Below are 19402 nucleotides of genomic sequence, written 5' to 3'. Positions count from 1 at the left end.
ATGCATTCTATTTTCGCTCTATTATAGTGGCCACTATAGACATTGAGCAAGTGCACAAGGCTACCTGTGTGCAAAAATAACATTCACTGAGTAATAACATGTAATAATCCCCCCTCAAACAAGTGTTACTATCAAGTTCAACACAACAAAAGCAATATCTTTGGGCGACACTGCACATTATTACATTGTACACTTTCTGCCTGTGGACATAGATCTGTTCTACAATGTGTCAGCAGAGCATGATACCCTTTGTTGGCATAATTGATCTCTTTCAGGCAGAGAGTACACCTGGCATACCCCTTTTTATCCACTGTATTGAAAAAGTGAGAAAGCAGGATAGTGTGTGGTGTTCCTTTCACCTCTATAGTGGCATCCAGCTAAAGCCAGGCCCAGCTCCAGCTACACTTATTTAACTTCTTTGGGAAAGGGGGGCAGTATTGAGTAGCTTGGATGAATAAGGTGCCCAGAGTAAACTGCTTGTTACCCAGGCCCAGAAGCTATGATATGCATATAAGTAGTAGATTTGGATAGAAAACTCAAAATTTTCCAAAACTGTTAAAATAATGTCTGTGAGTAAAACAGAACTTATATGGCAGGCGAAAACCTGAGACAAATCCAACCAGGAAGTGGGAAATCTGAGGTTTGTAGTTTCATTTAAGTGATTGCCTATCCAATATGCTGTGTCTATGGGGCCAGATTGCACTTCCCAAGGCTTCCAGCAGTCTTTAGAAAGTTGTTTGAGGCTTCTATTGTGGAAGGGGGTCGAATAAAAGCTGTTTCAACAAGTGGACTAAGCTGTGGCCAATGAGTTGTTTACTGCGCGGTCACACGGGCGCGCCGTTCCTTCTTTTTCCTCTGTAATGAATACGCTATTGTCCGGTTGGAATATTATTGAAGATTTATTATAAAAAGACCCTAAGGATTGATTGTAAACATCGTTTGACATGTTTCTACAAACTGTAATGGAACTCTTTTGACTTTTCGTCTGGATTTTGCGCTCGCGCATTGTGCCTTTGGAATAGTGAACTAAACGCGCGAACAAAACAGAGGTATTTGGACAAAAATATGGACGTAATCGAACAAAACGAAAATTTCTTGTGGAAGTGGGAGTCCTGTAAATTAACTGACAAACTGCCTTTCCACTCTACCGCTGTCTTTCCAGAGCATGCCGTGATGCAGTAACCAGCGTTGCCAACTCCTCAGTAAGGAAAGTAGCTATTGGCTGTCCTAAACGTCGCTAAATGACGTCATCGCCTAATTTGCATAATTGGCCATGTGCATGTAATTGTGATGGACGCTGTAGGAGAGAGGAATAATGTCGTGGGAGAGACAAAAAGTGAGTAAAAAACACCCTAAATATGTTTAGAACTACAGATTAACTTTCTTCTGTCGATTCTTGTTTTTTTTTATGTCACAATTCCAACCCTCCTCCTTTATCCGGGCTTGGGACCGGCGAAAGTGACCCAAAAGAGACACTCTGGCGGAGTTACTTAGTTAAATTTTTTTTGTTAAATTTTTTTACTTTAGTTTTCTTAATTTGGTTTGGTTTTTAACCTTATGGTCTACTTAGGAGCCTACAACAAGTCACAGTAAAACATGAAACATTTTTAAATTTTTTTGTATACAATTTACATTAACAATCTAAATGGACCAAAAACAGACAATAGAAAAAACTGTCAATGGCAATGCGAGAAAATGATGGTAACTAGTCTGGCCCTAATTCAGGTTAATAGTTTTTTAAAATGTAAGTCAGGGCGGGATCAGCCAGCGGCGGCTTCCCCAATGCGCAATTCATTTGCAGTCTGGACGCGGAAGGGTGAACATCTCCTGCTCTGACTGCAGCTGGGAGGGACTGCTGCGTGAGGACAGGGCCACCTGAAAGTGCTTTGGGACGGCGGTGGGGCCCACGGCAGCACCCGCTGCTCGTTGAGAAGAGTAAGAACGATACGTGCTTTCACGTCAGAGTCTCAAAGTCTCCAATAACACCAGAAAAAGTCGCTAGATTTGTTGCTAGTCGCTTTTTTGAAAATGTGTTCGCTAGAGGGGTCTGAATACTCGCTAAATATAGCGACAAAGTCACTAAGTTGGCAACACTGGCAGTAACTAGCGAATTGGTTGTCTCTTCTCCATTGGCGTGCTGCATTCTGTTATGTGAACAATTGGCTGAGCCTTGGATACAGCCAGTATTGCTCCAAGCGCACATCACTCATTTGCATACAGCCAGTAGTCATCCAACCCCCCCACCCAAACTTTTCTCATCGGATCTACACAAATCACATAGGTCACCTATTTTGGATTCAAAACGGCGAATTTCGCAGAAAGGTGACTAGTTTGCATCCCTGCTCCATGTAGTACTGTGAGCCTCCCATAGTCTGTTCTGGACTTGGGGACTGTGAAGAGACCTCGTGGCATGTCTTGTGGGGTATGCATGGGTGACCGAGCTGAGTGCCAGTAGTTCAGACAGACAGCTCGGAGCATTTAACATGTCAATACCTCTCATAAATACAAGTTGTGAAGTCAATCTCTCCTCCACTTTGAGCCAGGAGACATTGACATGCATATTATTGTAACGACCCAGGGTCGTATTAGCTGTCTGTGTACATCAAAGGGCCAGCCATGCTGCCCTGTTCTGAGCCAATTGCAATTTTCCTAAGTCCTTTTTGTGGCACCTGACCACAAGACTGAACAGTAGTCAAGGTGCGACAAAACTAGGGCCTGTAGGACCTGCCTTGTTGATAGTGTTGTTAAGGCAGAGCAGCGCTTTATTATGGATCATTCACTAAACGCTAAACCTCAACTAAATATTGTAATAGATAATGTGGGAATTGAGCAAGTTGAGATGACTAAACTGCTTGGAGTAACCCAGAATTGTAAACTGTCATGGTCAAAACATATTGATACAACAGTAGCTAAGATGGGGAGAAGTCCCATCAGTTTAGTTTAGTTTAGTCATCTCAACTTGCTCAATTTCCACATTATCTATTACAATATTTAGTTGAGGTTTAGCGTTTAGTGAATGATCTGTCCCAAATACAATGCTTTTAGTTTTTGAAATATTTAGGGATCATTTATTCCTTGCCACCCACTCTGAAACTAACTGCAACTCTTTGTTGAGTGTTGCAGTCATTTCAGTCGCTGTACTAGCTGACGTGTATAGTGTTGAGTCATCCGCATACATAGACACTCTGGCTTTACTCAAAGTCAGTGGCATGTCATTAGTAAAGATAGCTTTTGTCAAAGGGCCTAAACAGCTACCCTGGGGAATTCCTGATTCTACCTGGATTATGTTTGAGAGGCTTCCATTAAAGAAACCCCTTTGTGTTCTGTTAGACAAGTAACTCTTTATCCACATTATAGCAGGGGGTGTAAAGCCATAACACATACAGTGGCAAGAAAAAGTATGTGAACCCTTTGGAATTACCTGGATTTCTGCATAAATTAGTCATAACATTTTATCTGATCATCTAAGTCACAACAATAGACAAACACAGTGTGCTTAAACTAATGACACACAAGTTGTTTTTTTGTCTATTTTGAATACATCATTTAACTTCTCTAGGGTAGGGGGCAGCATTCGGAATTTTGGATGAAAAGCATGCCCAAATTAAACGACCTGCTACTCGGGCCCAGAAGATATGATATGCATATAACTGGTAGATTTGAATAGAAAACACTCTAAAGTTTCCAAAACTGTTAAAATAGTGTCTGTGAGTATAACAGAACTGATTTGGCAGGCGAAAACCTGAGAAAAATCCATTCAGGAAGTAGGATTTCTTTTGGTTTTGTAGTTTTCTATTCAATGCCATTGACTTAGGACTCCAATTGCAGTTCCTATGCCTTCCACTAGATGTCAACAGTCTTCAGAAATTGTTTCAGGCTTGTATTCTGAAAAATGGAGTAAGAGCAGTCTGAATGAGTGGACCCTAAAGTGTCACAGAGCTTTTTCATGCGCGACCGAGAGTGTCTTTCTTGTTTACCTTTTATATTGACAACGTTATTGTCCGGTTGAAATATTATCGATTATTTAGGCTAAAAACAACCTGAGGATTGAATATAAACATGGTTTGACATGGTTCTATGAACTTTACGGATACAATTTGGATTTTTGTCTGCCTGTTGTGACTGCGTTTGAGCCTGTGGATTACTGAAGAAAACGCAAACAAAACTGAGGTTTTTGGATATAAAGAGACTTTATCGAACAAAAGGAACATTTATTGAGTAAATGAATGTCTGCTGAGTGCAACCATATGAAGATCAAAGGTAAGGGATTAATTTTATCTCTATTTCTGACTTGTGTAAATCTTCTACTGGTTACTGTTTGTAATGATTTGTCTGCTGGGCTATGTTCTCAAATAATCGTAAGGTATGCTTTCGCCGTAAAGCATTTTTAAAATCTGACACCGTGGTTGGATTCACAAGAAGTTAATCTTTAAACCTATGTAAAATATGTTTTGTTTTCTGAATTTTTTATAATGAGTATTTCTGTATTTGAATTTGGCGACCTGCAGTTTCACTGGATGTTGAAGAGGTGGGACGCTACCGTCTCACGTACCCTAGAGAGGTTAAACATTCACAGTGTAGATTGGAAAAAGTATGTGAACCCCTAGGCTAATGACTTCTCCAAAAGCTAATTGGAGTCAGGAGTCAGCTAAATCCAATCAATGAGACAAGATTGAAAAGGTTGGTTAGAGCTGCCTTGCCCTATAAAAAAACTCACAAAATTTGAGTTTGCTATTCACAAGAAGCATTGCCTGATGTGAACCATGCCTCGAACAAAAGAGATCTCAGAAGAACTAAAATTAAGAATTGTTGACTTGCATAAAGCTGGAAAGGCTAACAAAAGTATCTCTAAAAGCCTTGATGTTCATCAGTCCATGGTAAGACAAATTATCTATAAATGGAAAGTTCAGCACTGTTGCTACTCTCCCTAGGAGTGGCCGTCCTTCAAAGATGACTGAGCATTCTGCGCTGTTCTCTATTCTGGGTTAAACTTGGAACATTGTTATACTCAGCAGTATAGTATCTCAGGGGTGAAAGAGACTGTTTTTTACATCAGAAGTTAAATGGTTATCTGTAGGAGCCAGATGGCTTTGGAATGTGTTGGGTGTACGGGAGGAAGTCACAGGATTGCTATATCTTTGGGTTAGGCAAATGAGGGTTCGAGGTCAAGTCAGATCCCCTTAAGGGAGAAATTATGGTTTATTACCCTATTCCTGTCGAACCATAATATATGTAAGGATTGGAGAGAAGGAGGAATGCCTAAATTGGAGTATATATACTTGTGGTGATGGAAACATTTAGTGTGAATGCAGCTGTATTGACCCTTTGCGCAGAATAAACTTGGTTAAGCTTTCATAATGCCCGTTGAGTATTTTACTCAGAATTAGAACCGAAGAAGAATCCTAGCGTGTCAGCTAAAGACTTAAAGAAATCTCTGGAACATGCTAACATCTCTGTTGACGAGTCTACAATGTGTAAAACACTAAACAAAAATGGTGATCATTGGAGGACACCACGTAAGATACAACTGCTGTCCAAAAAAACATTGCTGCACATCTGAACTTTCCAAAAGTGCATCTGGATGTTCCACAGCGCTACTGGCAAAATATTCTGTGGACAGATGAAACTACAGTTGAGTTGTTTGGAAGGAACACACAACCCTATGTGTGGAGAAATAAAGGCACAGCACACTAACATCCAAACCTCATCCCAACTGTAAAGTATGGTGCATCATGGTTTGGGGTTGCTTTGCTGTCTCAGGGCCTGGACAGCTTGCTATAAACGACGGAAAAATGAATTCCCAAGTTTTTCAAGACATTTTTCAGGAGAATGTTAGGCTGTCTGTCTGCCAATTGAAGCTCAACAGAAGTTGGGTGACGCAACAGGACAACGACCCAAAACACAGAAGTAAATCAACAACAGAAGAAAATACGCCTTCTGGAGTGGCCCAGTCAGTCTTGATCTCAACCTGATTTGTGATGCTGTGGCATGACCTCAAGAGAGCAGTTCACACCAGACATCCCAAGAATATTGCTGAACTGAAACAGTTTTATAAAGAGGAATAGTCCAAAATTCCTCCTGACCATTGTGCAGGTCTGATCCGCAACTATAGAAAACATTTGGTTGAGGTTATTGCTGCCAAAGGAGGGTCAACCAGTTATTAAAACCAAGGGTTAACATACTTTTTCCACCCTGCACTGTGAATGTTTACACGGTGTGTTCAATAAAGACATGAAAATGTATACTTGTGTATTATTAGTTTAAGCAGACTGTTTGTCTATTGTCGACTTAGATGAAGATCAGATCAAATTTTATGACCAATTTATGCAGAAATCCAGGTCATTTCAAAGGGTTCACATACTTTCTTGCCACTATGTTTTTCCAGCAGCAGACTATGTTCAATAATGTCAAAATCTGCACTGAAGTCTAAGACAGCCCCCACAAAATAATTGATCATCAATTTCTCTCAGAGCTAGAATCAAACCACTGATGGACAAGATCCATTACAACACCCTAGTGACTGTTTTCAAGATGACATTACACAAACTGCCTGAATACAAATCAAATCAAATCAAATTTTATTAGTCACATACACATGGTTAGCAGATGTTAATGCGAGTGTATCGAAATGCTTGTGCTTCTAGTTCCGACAATGCAGTAATAACAACAAGTAATCTAACCTAACAATTCCACAACTACTACCTTATACACACAAGTGTAAAGGGATAAAGAATATGTACATAAAGATATATGAATGAGTGATGGTACAGAACGGCATAGGCAAGATGCAGTAGATGGTATAGAGTACGGTATATACATATGAGATGAGTACTGTAGGGTATGTAAACATAAAGTGGCATAGTTTAAAGTGGCTAGTGGTACATGTATTACATAAAGATGGCAAGATGCAGTAGATGATATAGAGTACAGTATATACATATGAGATGGGTAATGTAGGGTATGTAAACATTATATTAAGTGGCATTGTTTAAAGTGGCTAGTGGTACATTTTTACATAATTTCCATCAATTCCCATTTTTAAAGTGGCTGGAGTTGAGTCAGTATGTTGGCAGCGGCCGCTAAATGTTAGTGGTGGCTGTTTAACAGTCTGATGGCCTTGAGATAGAAGCTGTTTTTCAGTCTCTCGGTCCCTGCTTTGATGCACCTGTACTGACCTCGCCTTCTGGATGATAGCGGGGTGAACAGGCAGTGGCTTGGGTGGTTGTTGTCCTTGATGATCTTTATGGCCTTCCTGTGACATCGGGTGGTGTAGGTGTCCTGGAGGGCAGGTAGTTTGCCCCCGGTGATGCGTTCTGCAGACCTCACTACCCTCTGGAGAGCCTTACGGTTGTGGGCGGAGCAGTTGCCGTACCAGGCGGTGATACAGCCCGACAGGATGCTCTCGATTGTGCATCTGTAGAAGTTTGTGAGTGCTTTTGGTGACAAGCCGAATTTCTTCAGCCTCCTGAGGTTGAAGAGGCGCTGCTGCGCCTTCTTCACAACGCTGTCTGTGTGGGTGGACCAATTCAGTTTGTCCGTGATGTGTACACCGAGGAACTTAAAACTTTCCACCTTCTCCACTACTGACCCGTCGATGTGGATAGGGGGGTGCTCCCTCTGCTGTTTCCTGAAGTCCACAATCATCTCCTTTGTTTTGTTGACGTTGAGTGTGAGGTTATTTTCCTGACACCACACTCCGAGGGCCCTCACCTCCTCCCTGTAGGCCGTCTCGTCGTTGTTGGTAATCAAGCCTACCACTGTAGTGTCATCCGCAAACTTGATGATTGAGTTGGAGGCGTGCATGGCCACGCAGTCGTGGGTGAACAGGGAGTACAGGAGAGGGCTCAGAACGCACCCTTGTGGGGCCCCAGTGTTGAGGATCAGCGGGGTGGAGATGTTGTTACCTACCCTCACCACCTGGGGGCGGCCCGTCAGGAAGTCCAGGACCCAGTTGCACAGGGCGGGGTCGAGACCCAGGGTCTCGAGCTTGATGACGAGTTTGGAGGGTACTATGGTGTTAAATGCTGAGCTGTAGTCGATGAACAGCATTCTCACATATGTATTCCTCTTGTCCAGATGGGTTAGGGCAGTGTGCAGTGTGGTTGCGATTGCGTCGTCTGTGGACCTATTGGGTCGGTAAGCAAATTGGAGTGGGTCTAGGGTGTCCGGTAGGGTGGAGGTGATATGGTCCTTGACTAGTCTCTCAAAGCACTTCATGATGACGGAAGTGAGTGCTACGGGGCGGTAGTCGTTTAGCTCAGTTACCTTAGCTTTCTTGGGAACAGGAACAATGGTGGCCCTCTTGAAGCATGTGGGAACAGCAGACTGGGATAAGGATTGATTGAATATGTCCGTAAACACACCAGCCAGCTGGTCTGCGCATGCTCTGAGGACGCGGCTGGGAATGCCGTCTGGGCCTGCAGCCTTGCGAGGGTTAACACGTTTAAATGTTTTACTCACCTCGGCTGCAGTGAAGGAGAGCCCGCAGGTTTTGGTAGCGGGCCGTGTCAGTGGCACTGTATTGTCCTCAAAGCGGGCAAAAAAGTTATTTAGCCTGTCTGGGAGCAAGACATCCTGGTCCGCGACGGGGCTGGTTTTCTTTTTGTAATCCGTGATAGACTGTAGACCCTGCCACATACCTCTTGTGTCTGAGCTGTTGAATTGCGACTCTATTTTGTCTCTGTACTGGGACTTAGCCTGTTTGATTGCCTTGCGGAGAGAATAGCTACACTGTTTGTATTCGGTCATGTTTCCGGTCACCTTGCCCTGGTTAAAAGCAGTGGTTCGCGCTTTCAGTTTCACGCGAATGCTGCCGTCAATCCACGGTTTCTGGTTTGGGAATGTTTTAATCGTTGCTGTGGGTACGACATCGTCAATGCACTTCCTAATGAACTCGCTCACCGAATCAGCATATTCTTCAATGTTGTTGTTGGACGCAATGCGGAACATATTCCAATCCGCGTGATCGAAGCAGTCTTGAAGCGTGGAATCAGATTGGTCGGACCAGCGTTGAACAGACCTGAGCGCGGGAGCTTGTTGTTTTAGTTTCTGTTTGTAGGCTGGAATCAACAAAATGGAGTCGTGGTCAGCTTTTCCGAAAGGAGGGCGGGGGAGGGCCTTATATGCGTCGCGGAAGTTAGTATAACAATGATCCAGGGTTTTACCAGCCCTGGTAGCACAATCGATATGCTGATAGAATTTAGGGAGTTTTGTTTTTAGATTAGCCTTGTTAAAATCCCCAGCTACGATGAATGCAGCCTCAGGGTGTGTGGTTTCCAGTTTACAAAGAGTCAGATAAAGTTCGTTCAGGGCCATCGATGTGTCTGCTTGGGGGGGAATATATACGGCTGTGATTATGATCGAAGAGAATTCCCTTGGTAGATAATGCGGTCGACATTTGATTGTGAGGAGTTCTAGATCAGGTGAACAGAATGACTTGAGTTCCTGTGTGTTGTTATGATGATCACACCACGTCTCGTTAATCATAAGGCATACCCCCCCGCCCCTCTTCTTACCAGAAAGATGTTTGTTTCTGTCGGCGCGATGCGTGAAGAAACCAGCTGGCTGCACCGACTCCGTTAGCGTCTCTTGAGTTAGCCATGTTTCCGTGAAGCAGAGCACGTTGCAATCCCTGATGTCTCTCTGGAATGTTACCCGTGCTCGGATTTCATCAACCTTATTGTCAAGAGACTGGACATTGGCGAGTAGTATGCTAGGGAGTGGAGCGCGATGTGCCCGTCTCCGAAGCCTGACCAGGAGACCGCTACGTTTGCCCCTTTTACGGCGTCGCGTAGGGTCGCCGGCTGGGATCAGATCCATTGTATTGGGTGGAAGGCAAAACACTGGATCCGTTTCGGGAAAGTCATATTCCTGGTAGGAACGATGGTGAGTTGACGTTAATCGTATATTCAGTAGTTCCTCCCGACTGTATGTAATGAAACCTAAGATCACCTGGGGTACCGATGTAAGAAATAACACATAAAAAAACAAAATACTGCATATTTTCCAAGGAACGCGAAGCGAGGCGGCCATCTCGGTCGGCGCCGGAAGTCGGAAGACAAGTCACCATTCAACGGCTCAGACATAAGACGTATGTGGCAGGGTCTACAGACAATCACGGACTACAAAAAGAAAACCAGCCACGTCACGGACACCGACATCTTGCTTCCAGACAAACTAAACACCTTCATTACCAGCTTTGAGGATAATACAGTGCCACCGACGAGGCCAGGGCCAAAGGACTGTGGGCTCTCCTTCTCCGTGGCCGACATGAGGAAGACATTTAAACGCGTTAACCCTCGCAAGGCTGCCGGCCCAGACGACATCCCTAGCCGCATCCTCAGCACACGCGCAGACCAGCTGTCTGGTGTGTTTACTGACATATTTAATCTCTCCCTATCCCAGTCTGCTGTCCCCACATGCTTCAAGATGGCCACCATTGTTCCTGTACCCAAGAAGGCAAAGGTAACTGAACTAAATGACTATCGCTCTGTAGCACTCAATTCTGTCATCATGAAGTGCTTTGAGAGACTAGTCAAGGATCATATCACCTCCACCTTACCTGTCACCCTAGACACACTTCAATTTGCGTACCGCTCCAATAGGTCCACAGACGATGCAATCACCATCACACTGCCCTATCCCATCTGGACAAGAGGAATACCTATGTAAGAATGCTGTTCATTGACTACAGCTCATCATTCAACACCATAGAATTTTTTTATTTCATAAACAGATTAAGAAACACCGTATGGAACAGCGGGGACTGTGAAGCAACACAAACATCGGCACCGACACATGCATACACACACGATAACATACACATGGATTTAGTACTGTAGATATGTGGTAGTGGTGGAGTAGGGGCCTGAGGGCACACAGTGCGTTGTGAAATCTGTGAATGTAATGTTTTAAAATTGTATAAACTGCCTTAATTTTGCTGGACCCCCAGGAAGAGTAGCAGCTAATGGGGATCCATAATAAATACAAATACTGCAGTACAGCTTTTGCATGTGCTAGCTAACAGCAACAAACTCAAACGAGCTAAACGTAAATGCATCCAGCAGAGATCAGCTTCTAATTAGCTAGCTAACGTTAGCTATATTAGAGCTATAAAAGCCTTACGTTCTGTTAATGTTTTGAAATTATATTTGATTGTGTATACATTATATACATAATACTAGCAAGCTCTTTTGCAGCAAGCTAAGCTTTTAGCTATAATATAATAGCTATAATATTTACCTACCTAGGTTTGCAAACGTTACCTTAGCTAGCTAACTAGCATCAAGTGTATAGAAAAATTGGACGAATGAATGACGTTATTTATTTTTTTAGACCGGAGACTTACTTTTGATGCACCCATAAAAAAGATTTTTATAACGAGCTCCTTGTTCTATCTGTGCCCATAGCGTAGCAGCGAAAAACCGTAAACAGTAATTCCTAGAATGTCCCCTGCGATTTGAACCGTCCTCTTGTGAGAGAAAGGCCTCTCTCTCAGACAAGGCACAGTACAGCATCTTTACAACTTGCCATCACAATTATATTCCATTAAAAAAAAAACTATTTTAGCTGATGTTTGGCCTGTGTCAGTAACTCACGCTAGCCGCTGCAGGAAGAGGTGATAGAGGGCGTTGCGGCTGCACTGGACTCGAGGCACAGCCATGAGCAGTGGGTGTCCGAACAGGGTCGTCCCGCAGCTGCTACTCCCTGAGCCGGAGTCCCTGTAGTGAGAACGCTCCCTCAGGTACAGAGCCAGCACCACCTCATCCCCCTCCTCCTCCACAGAGCCACTGCTCAGCTCATACCTGCCAGGGCAACACACAGACAGGGGTCAGGAGAGATGCTGGTGCTAACAAGCAAACAGGAAAAGACCGAAAAAGTATGTTTTTGGCGTGGAGGTAAAAGCTGGTTTTACATACACAAATATGTCATCCCGGTCCAGGATGCAGCTTAGAGACTCATCAGCATGGTAGATCTTATAGAAGCGGTGGTTGAACACATCAGCCACAACCATCTGAAATAAGAGAGGCACAGGTCAGTATCACCTCAATATTTCATGTGATGAATGACAATAGCTTTTCCACAGCATGCTCTACCACAGAGGCTTTAAAAAGTTCTCTCACTTGATTGACGGGGACGTTGGTCATTTCCGAGAGAACGGAGCACATGTCAAACACTTTTCCAGCTTTGGGTACAACTAAGCGATGCTGGTGGGAAAGAATACAAATAAATCAATACAGATGATTACCTATAAAAAGCATGATGTAGGGCCAACTATAGGAAGATTAATCTTGTACCTGAACAGGTTTGGCCACAGGGTCCAGAGAAACGAAGAAGACCTCCATCACCCGGTCCTTGCTAACAGGCAGGGGCACGCTGAGGTAGCAGAAGGGGTCAAAGGTGACCGACACTTTGCGGCACTCGGGGCAAACCAGGGTGGACTTGAACAGCCCGTGGAAGGTGTCAACAATCACAGAGTTGTTACGTCGCTGGTGGTTATGCCACGCTTCCTCTGCCACTTCCTGAAAGTTGTCAAAGGGTGAGTGTGAGGAAAAATGCAATGCAAATGTACCTTAGGTTTACTTCAGCTTGGAGAGCAATGGTGGTATTTTACAATTCTTCTCCCCATACAATTCTTCTCTTTCTACTACAGGTTGTTACCTGGTCAGGCCTACCATCGGCATCCCTCAGCTCAATGTACTCCTTGTTCTTGACCCGGTTGAGATCCTCATGAAGCCCATCCAGCAGGAAGGAGAGCAGCTCCTGGGAGTCATGCTGCTGGTAGCCAAGAAACTGAGAGGCAAAGTGGCCAACCTTGGTCTGGTAATAAACATAAAACATAAGGTTATCTCAAGGTACGCATGGTCAATACTTAAGCATGACTGACTGACAAGTCTCTTTAATCCATTATAAAATTGTGGACTGAGTTTCACACTTCACACGGATAACTACCTTGAAGAGCCGGGGAACTACAGAGTAGTGCCTCCCTGACCACATCTGTTTGATAACATCAGCGTAGGCCTCTGCTATCTCCCCCTTCATGCCCAGAGGGTTGGTGAAGTTGAGCTCCTCCAGATAAGCACTCCGCAGGAAGTACTCAGTCAGTGGAGGGGTGTTACTGAGACACTGTACAAAGCAGGGAGAGAAACATACAGTACTCATGAATGATAGTCCATACTAGTCCAGATCCCTGACATTCCTGCAGTCAGCATGCCAATTGCACGCCCCCCCAAAACTTGACACATCTGTGGCTTTGTGTTGTGTGACAAAACTGAACATTTTAGAGTGCTGGGGACTTTTATTGTCCCCAGCACAAGTTGTTCCTGTGTAATGATTATGCTGTTTCATCAGCTTCTTGATATGCCACACCTGTCAGGTGGATTAATTATTTTTTTCGCAAAGTAAATATGCTCATAGCGATATAAACAAATTTGTGCACAAATTGAAAGAAATAAGCTTTTTGTGCATATGGAACATTTCTGTGATCTATTATTTCAGCTCAAGAACCAACACTTTATATGTTGCGTTTATATTTTTTCTCCATGGATGTGTGAGCCAAAATTCCTCCACAGCGACCCGAGAGACTGATAAACAACTACAGGAAGAGTTTGATTGGATTCATTGCAGCGAAAGGTGGTACAACCAATTATTGAGTGTAAGGGGGCAATTACATTTTCACACAGGGGCATTGGGTGTTGCGTAACTTCGTTTATGAAATAAATAAAATAAGTATGTAATTGTTGTGTTACTTGTTCACTCAGGTTCCCTTTACTCCCTTTCTAAGGCACTGTGTCTCAGTGCAGAGGCGTCACTACAGTCCCTGGTTCAAATCAAGGGTGTATCACATCCGGCCGTGATTGGGAGTCCCATAGGGCGCGCACAATTGGCCCAGCATCGTCCGGGTTTGGCTGGGGTAGGCCGTCATTGTAAATAAGAATTTGTTCTTAACTGACTTGCCTAGTTAAATAAAGGTTAAATAAATAAATAAATAATAATACAAAAATCTATTATTAGGTTTTGGTTGAAGATCTGATAACAATCAATATCAAAAATATGCAAAAGTAGAGAAAATTAGAAAGGGGGCAAATACTTTCTCACAGCACTGTACCTGCAGGGCAGAGTTCATGAAACATGTGTTTCCTAGGTTGGTGAGGCCACAGACTCCTGGCTGGCCTCGGTATGATTCCTGCTCCTCCACAGAGTTCCTACTATAAGACATGGAAGCAGAAATATAAATCACCTAACGAACACTACAATAACACAAAAGGTCATTTACAGTACTCTCTCCTTTGTAGTCACACATATGGGAATCACGTTTACCACAAACATTACACTACATCAGCAACACTAATTTTGGTAGATAGTACATTCTCTACACACTGATAAAAAAATAAATAAAAAGAAGGAACCCCCACATGATCTGTGGTCTGGAGCTGGGCCAGGTACCATCTGCATTCCTCATCTCCATGATCACCGTCTGCAATGCAGACAGGTCATGTTAGAACACAGCTGCCATTTAAACACACTATCACTGTATCTCAGGAAGCAGCAGAGGGATGCAAGCAGGTAGGTGTGGGGTAGGGTGGGATAAGGGTCAGAGAGAGAGAACAGACATACCATGCCAGAGCTGAGGCTGGAGTCGAGGACATTGACGTGAACGTTCCGCAGCCTCTCACAGCAGGTGTCTGAGCTCTTCATCCACAGCCGGGTCTCTGCTCCCTCGACCACATCAAACTGCTTCATCATCACCTTCTGAATCGTACCTGAAGGGGAAAACATTAACAAACGCACACACACACACACACATATATATATATATATATATATATATATATATATATATAGAGAGAGAGAGATGCATAGTTTGCACACCAACCCATCATAGCTACTATTGCACCTCTTCGATGTGTTTCTACTTACGGATGTGATCTGCACGGCTAAACTGTGCGGTCACAACATTTTCCATGTCGCTATGGAGACACAGGAAGATTTCCACAGGATAGACCTCAACCTTGACTGTGCTGGGTAGATCCACCACCTGAAATAGACGAAGCAATCACATTCAATTAACTGCCAAATACAAATGAAACACTTCAATGGCAGTTGTGTCTTTTCATAGACACAACATTGTCCATCGAATGAGGGTCTGTGGGACATACAACTACACTAGTCAGGTCCACGTTCACATAGTAGTTTGTAGACAGATGTGAATGTACAGTCAGTGCATGATAGGTTGTTTAAAAAACAATTGGATGTGTGACCAACTTCGGGGCAACTCCAAAGGATTTTTTGACAACATAAATGCATTTTCACAATAAGCACTTGTCTCAAATACATCATTACAGTTGTTGGTTAGCTAGCTAAATAATTTTAGCCGTAGTAGCATGAACTAAGTGAAAACAAGACAACTAGCTGAAACAAGCCACCTACGATTCCCCACATGGAAGCTTCTTGTCATTGTTGCTTGCTATCTGACCGTTCAGAATTATAACAACGCACAGCCTTCTGCCACATTGATGCACGTGCATAATTTTCTTAAAAAGTTCCCAACATTATATTTGTGCTAGTTGGCTGTACCTGCACCAAAACTATTTCCTTCATAGCTTGTTCTCAATTTTTTTTAAATAGAGAGCCAATATGTTTTCATCACTTTTATTTCAATCTGATCAAAACAGACATATGGTGAGCGATATGTTCTGACAATGGAATAACAAAAAAATAATTGTATTGAATCGCAAAACATATACAGTACCAGTCAAAAGTTTGGACACCTACTCATTCAAGTGTTTTTCTTTATTTTTACTATTTTCTACATTGTAAAATAATAGTGAAGACATCAAACCTAGGAAATAACACATATGGAATCATGTAGTAACCAAAAAAAAGTGTTCAACAAATTAAACTATATTGTATATTTGAGGTTCTTCAAAGTAGTCACCCTTTGCCTTGATGACATCTTTGCACACTCTTGGCATTCTCTCAACCAGCTTCACCTGGAATGCTTTTCCAACAATCTTGAAGGCGTTCCCACATATGCTGAGCACTTCTTGGCTGCTTTTCCTTCACTCTGCGGTCCAACTCATCCCAAACCATCTCAATTGGGTTGAGGTTGGGTGATTGTGGAGGCCAGGTCATCTGATGCAGTACTCCGTCACTCTCCTTCTTGGTTAAATAGGCCTTACACAGCCTGGAGGTGTGTAGGGTCATTGCCCTGTTGAAAAACAAATGATAGTGCCACTAAGCACAGACCAGATGGGATATCTCTGCAGAATGCTGTGGTAGCCATACTGGTTAAGTGAATTCTAAATTCTAAATAAATTGAATTCTAAATAAATCCCTGACAGTGTCACCAGCAAAGCACCCCACACCATCACACCTCCATGCTTCACAGTGGGAACCACATATACGGAGATCATCAGTTCACCTACGCGTCTGACAAAGAAATGTCGGTTGGAACCAACAATCTAAAATTTGGACTCATCAGACCAAAAACACAGATTTCCACCGGTCTATTGTCCATTGCTCGTGTTTCTTGGCTCAAGCAAGTCTCTTCTTATTACCTGTTAATTGAAATGCATTCCAGGTGACTACCTCACGAAGCTGGCTGAGAGAATGCCAAGAGTGTGCAACTTTGAAGAATCTCAAATATAAATTATATTTTGATTTGTTGAAAACTTTTTTGGGGTTACTACATGATTCCATATGTGCTATTTCATAGTTTATGTCTTCACTATTATTTTACAATGTAGTAAAAATAAAGAAAAATGCTTGATTCAGTAGGTGTGTCCAAACTCATATCTGCACCTAAGTATTGTCATAATATTGTATCGTAAGGTTCATGGCAATTCCTAACCCTAGTTGTCAGGCAATCAGTCTATGTGATATGACCACAGGGTATGCAAGTTATCTGCATCTCTGTGACCACTCTGTTTTACCTTCCGCTCCAGGGCAGGCTGATCATCTACCATGCCATACCAGGCCAGCAGATTGCGCCATGCTTCGGCAGGGATCAACACAAAGTCCTCATTCTCCACCAGACGCTCCTTCAGATGGTAGGAATCCAGTTCTGTGGGTATCATAATCATCATTTGACAGCTCACTTTTCATGTTGACACAACAGCATATGTGGGGTAGAAGTAAATGAACCAAACATTGAATAATGGGTCTTCTGTTGTTACATGATATCTTTGTGATGTGGCACTTACCCTCAAACAGCTCTGTGTTGTCGATCTGTCCAGGGAAAGATGAGGAGTTCTGGTCTCCTGTCACCACATACTCCTTCCACTGCTCATACCATCGCCTCTCCAGCAAGTACCTGCATGTGTTGGTTAAGAACAACTCCATTGGGGAGGCTTATATGGCTTATATTTTGCTTGCCTACATTAACCAACATCACATTTCCCTAGGCTAGTATTTGATCAGTAACGTTTTCTACGATTGGGGTATTTGGTGTATTTACTGATACAATACTATAATGGCATAACCACAATTGCAGCAATGGATCTTTTATTTGGGCAGCTAGGCTTTGGCAAATTACAGCCAAATGTCTAGTTTCCTTTTTAATTGAGTTTGTTAGGACAAAACTGTTCATAAATGGAATTTCATTCATTCCCACTTCAACTGATATCCTGAACTTTATAACCACAATGGTAGATACGATATCATTTCCTAATCTGGGTGTGACACTGACAAAACGAAAGTAGCAGCCAGCTAGCAAGCTAATTTGGTTTAGCGAGCTAACATTAACTATGCACTTAGCTAGCTAACTTAGATGGCGCTCACTCTGTCAAAAATAATAGAACACAAATAACACAAATAATACACACGTAGGAAAAAAAACTGAATACCAAAAATGTCAAGCTAAACCGAAAAGATTCCTGTCTTGTAGCTAGCTAACTCTGGCGGGCTAGCATGCTGTCAGTATAGCTAACGTTAGTTAATGTTATCTTGCTTGCTAAAGCCAACACTTTGACCAGATGTTCCCCAACTGGGACGTGATGTTAATCGTCATATTAATATCAAAATGTAAGCTTTTCCACAGAATACTCTCCCTAAAATGCTAAAGCAGTGATCAAACGTCATTCGCCAAACACCAGCGCTGAGATCCTAGGCAAGAGGAATGACAACACTCCAACCAATGTTTATTCATTGAATTTGCCAATAAAAATGGTCCTTATCTAAAGATAATGGTATATTATGCTGATTATGATATATGTAATGTACGCAACGGCAAATACAGTCAAGGACTCGTCGCTGTCATTTGTTGTTGTCGTGGTAGCTAGCTATAGTAGCTACATCACTCAGTGTGGGTGTCAGTTCAGAGCAGAGGGCGGCAAGAGTCTCACCAAGTATCCCCTGCAAAGAGTTCATGTTCCTGAAGCAGAGACTCGATTTCTTTGCGTTGAGTCTCTAGCCCAGGAGATTCTGTAACCGCGGCTGAAGTCGTAGCAGCCATGATCACTCACAAATATCAGGATTCTGCAAGGAAACCACTGAAGTCAACTAACGTTACCGCATAGAATATGTGATAGGGTAACCGTATCGCTGTAAAGCACTTTCCACTAGCTAGTTACTCTAGCCACAAAGTAACAATTGGCAATATCGTAAAATGTATTAGAACTTCTTTGTCTTAATTTAGGTTAGGGTTAGGCATAAGGCTAGCACTGTGGTTAAGGGATTTTATTAAGATAAATTGTAAAAATATGCTGGGTAACCCTACCAAGCAAGCAAAAATATCTAAGTACTTCCGGGTCATGGATTTTTGGAATCAGCGAAGCGGAGAGCGCGATGGTTAGAAGAGTTCCAGCTTTTCTCAGTGAGATGTTTTATTTTTTTTTATTAACAAATATCAACAAACAAAAGAGGATTAGTCACATGCAAACAAGCATACGTACAAACTATTTACATTGCCAGGAATCCTAAACAAACAAATAATTTTCATTAATAATACAAGTTTTAATTGTCTTTTTGTTTTTAATTTTAGTTAAACTGGTGCCATATTGTTTAAATTCATTTGTAAAGTGAAAAAAGTTAGGTTTTGAATTAGACATTTTCATTTCCATTTTCATTTGTGAATATGAAATGTACCTAGTATTATTAGCAGTTTAATTAAATATACATTTACATTTAACATTTAAGTCATTTAGCAGACGCTCTTATCCAGAGCGACTTACAAATTGGTGCATTCACCTTATGATATCCAGTGGAACAACCACTTTACAATAGTGCATCTAACTCTTTTAAGGGGGGGGGGGTTAGAAGGATTACTTTATCCTATCCTAGGTATTCCTTAAAGATTAGGTATATACTACATCTTTATCTATGTCAGAATTTCTGAAATAAATCATTATATCAAAACCATTAAATAGTATGAATACAGGCAAAAAGCAAATGTAAAATGGTC

At 42.4% G+C, this 19402-nt stretch overlaps 1 protein-coding gene across 2 annotated transcripts in view; it reads right to left on the bottom strand.

Annotated features, from left to right (window-relative positions):
* The window catches only part of LOC139556930 (ubiquitin carboxyl-terminal hydrolase 11-like), a 38919-nt gene extending 20168 nt beyond the window's left edge, over positions 1-18751 (bottom strand). Inside the window, exons 1-13 of one of the 2 annotated variants that reach the window (XM_071371085.1) lie at positions 18345-18751; positions 17205-17314; positions 16935-17065; positions 14920-15037; positions 14617-14762; positions 14415-14476; positions 14108-14204; positions 12952-13125; positions 12661-12819; positions 12297-12521; positions 12123-12206; positions 11919-12013; positions 11598-11804 (exon numbers count right to left, since the gene is read on the bottom strand). In XM_071371085.1, the coding sequence (XP_071227186.1) occupies positions 11598-11804; positions 11919-12013; positions 12123-12206; positions 12297-12521; positions 12661-12819; positions 12952-13125; positions 14108-14204; positions 14415-14476; positions 14617-14762; positions 14920-15037; positions 16935-17065; positions 17205-17314; positions 18345-18454 (1718 nt within the window). In that variant the 5' untranslated portion in view covers positions 18455-18751. Of the gene's footprint in view, positions 1-11597; positions 11805-11918; positions 12014-12122; positions 12207-12296; positions 12522-12660; positions 12820-12951; positions 13126-14107; positions 14208-14414; positions 14477-14616; positions 14763-14919; positions 15038-16934; positions 17066-17204; positions 17315-18344 lie in introns of both variants that reach the window. The other variant, XM_071371084.1, reaches the window with a different exon arrangement.
* Positions 18752-19402: the final 651 nt, after the last annotated feature.

Source organism: Salvelinus alpinus, chromosome 28 (genome assembly GCF_045679555.1).
Source record: "Salvelinus alpinus chromosome 28, SLU_Salpinus.1, whole genome shotgun sequence".
Taxonomy (NCBI): Eukaryota; Metazoa; Chordata; class Actinopteri; order Salmoniformes; family Salmonidae; genus Salvelinus; species Salvelinus alpinus.
Note: the sequence above shows the minus strand (reverse complement) of the source record. Positions and strands in the feature narration are given on the sequence as shown.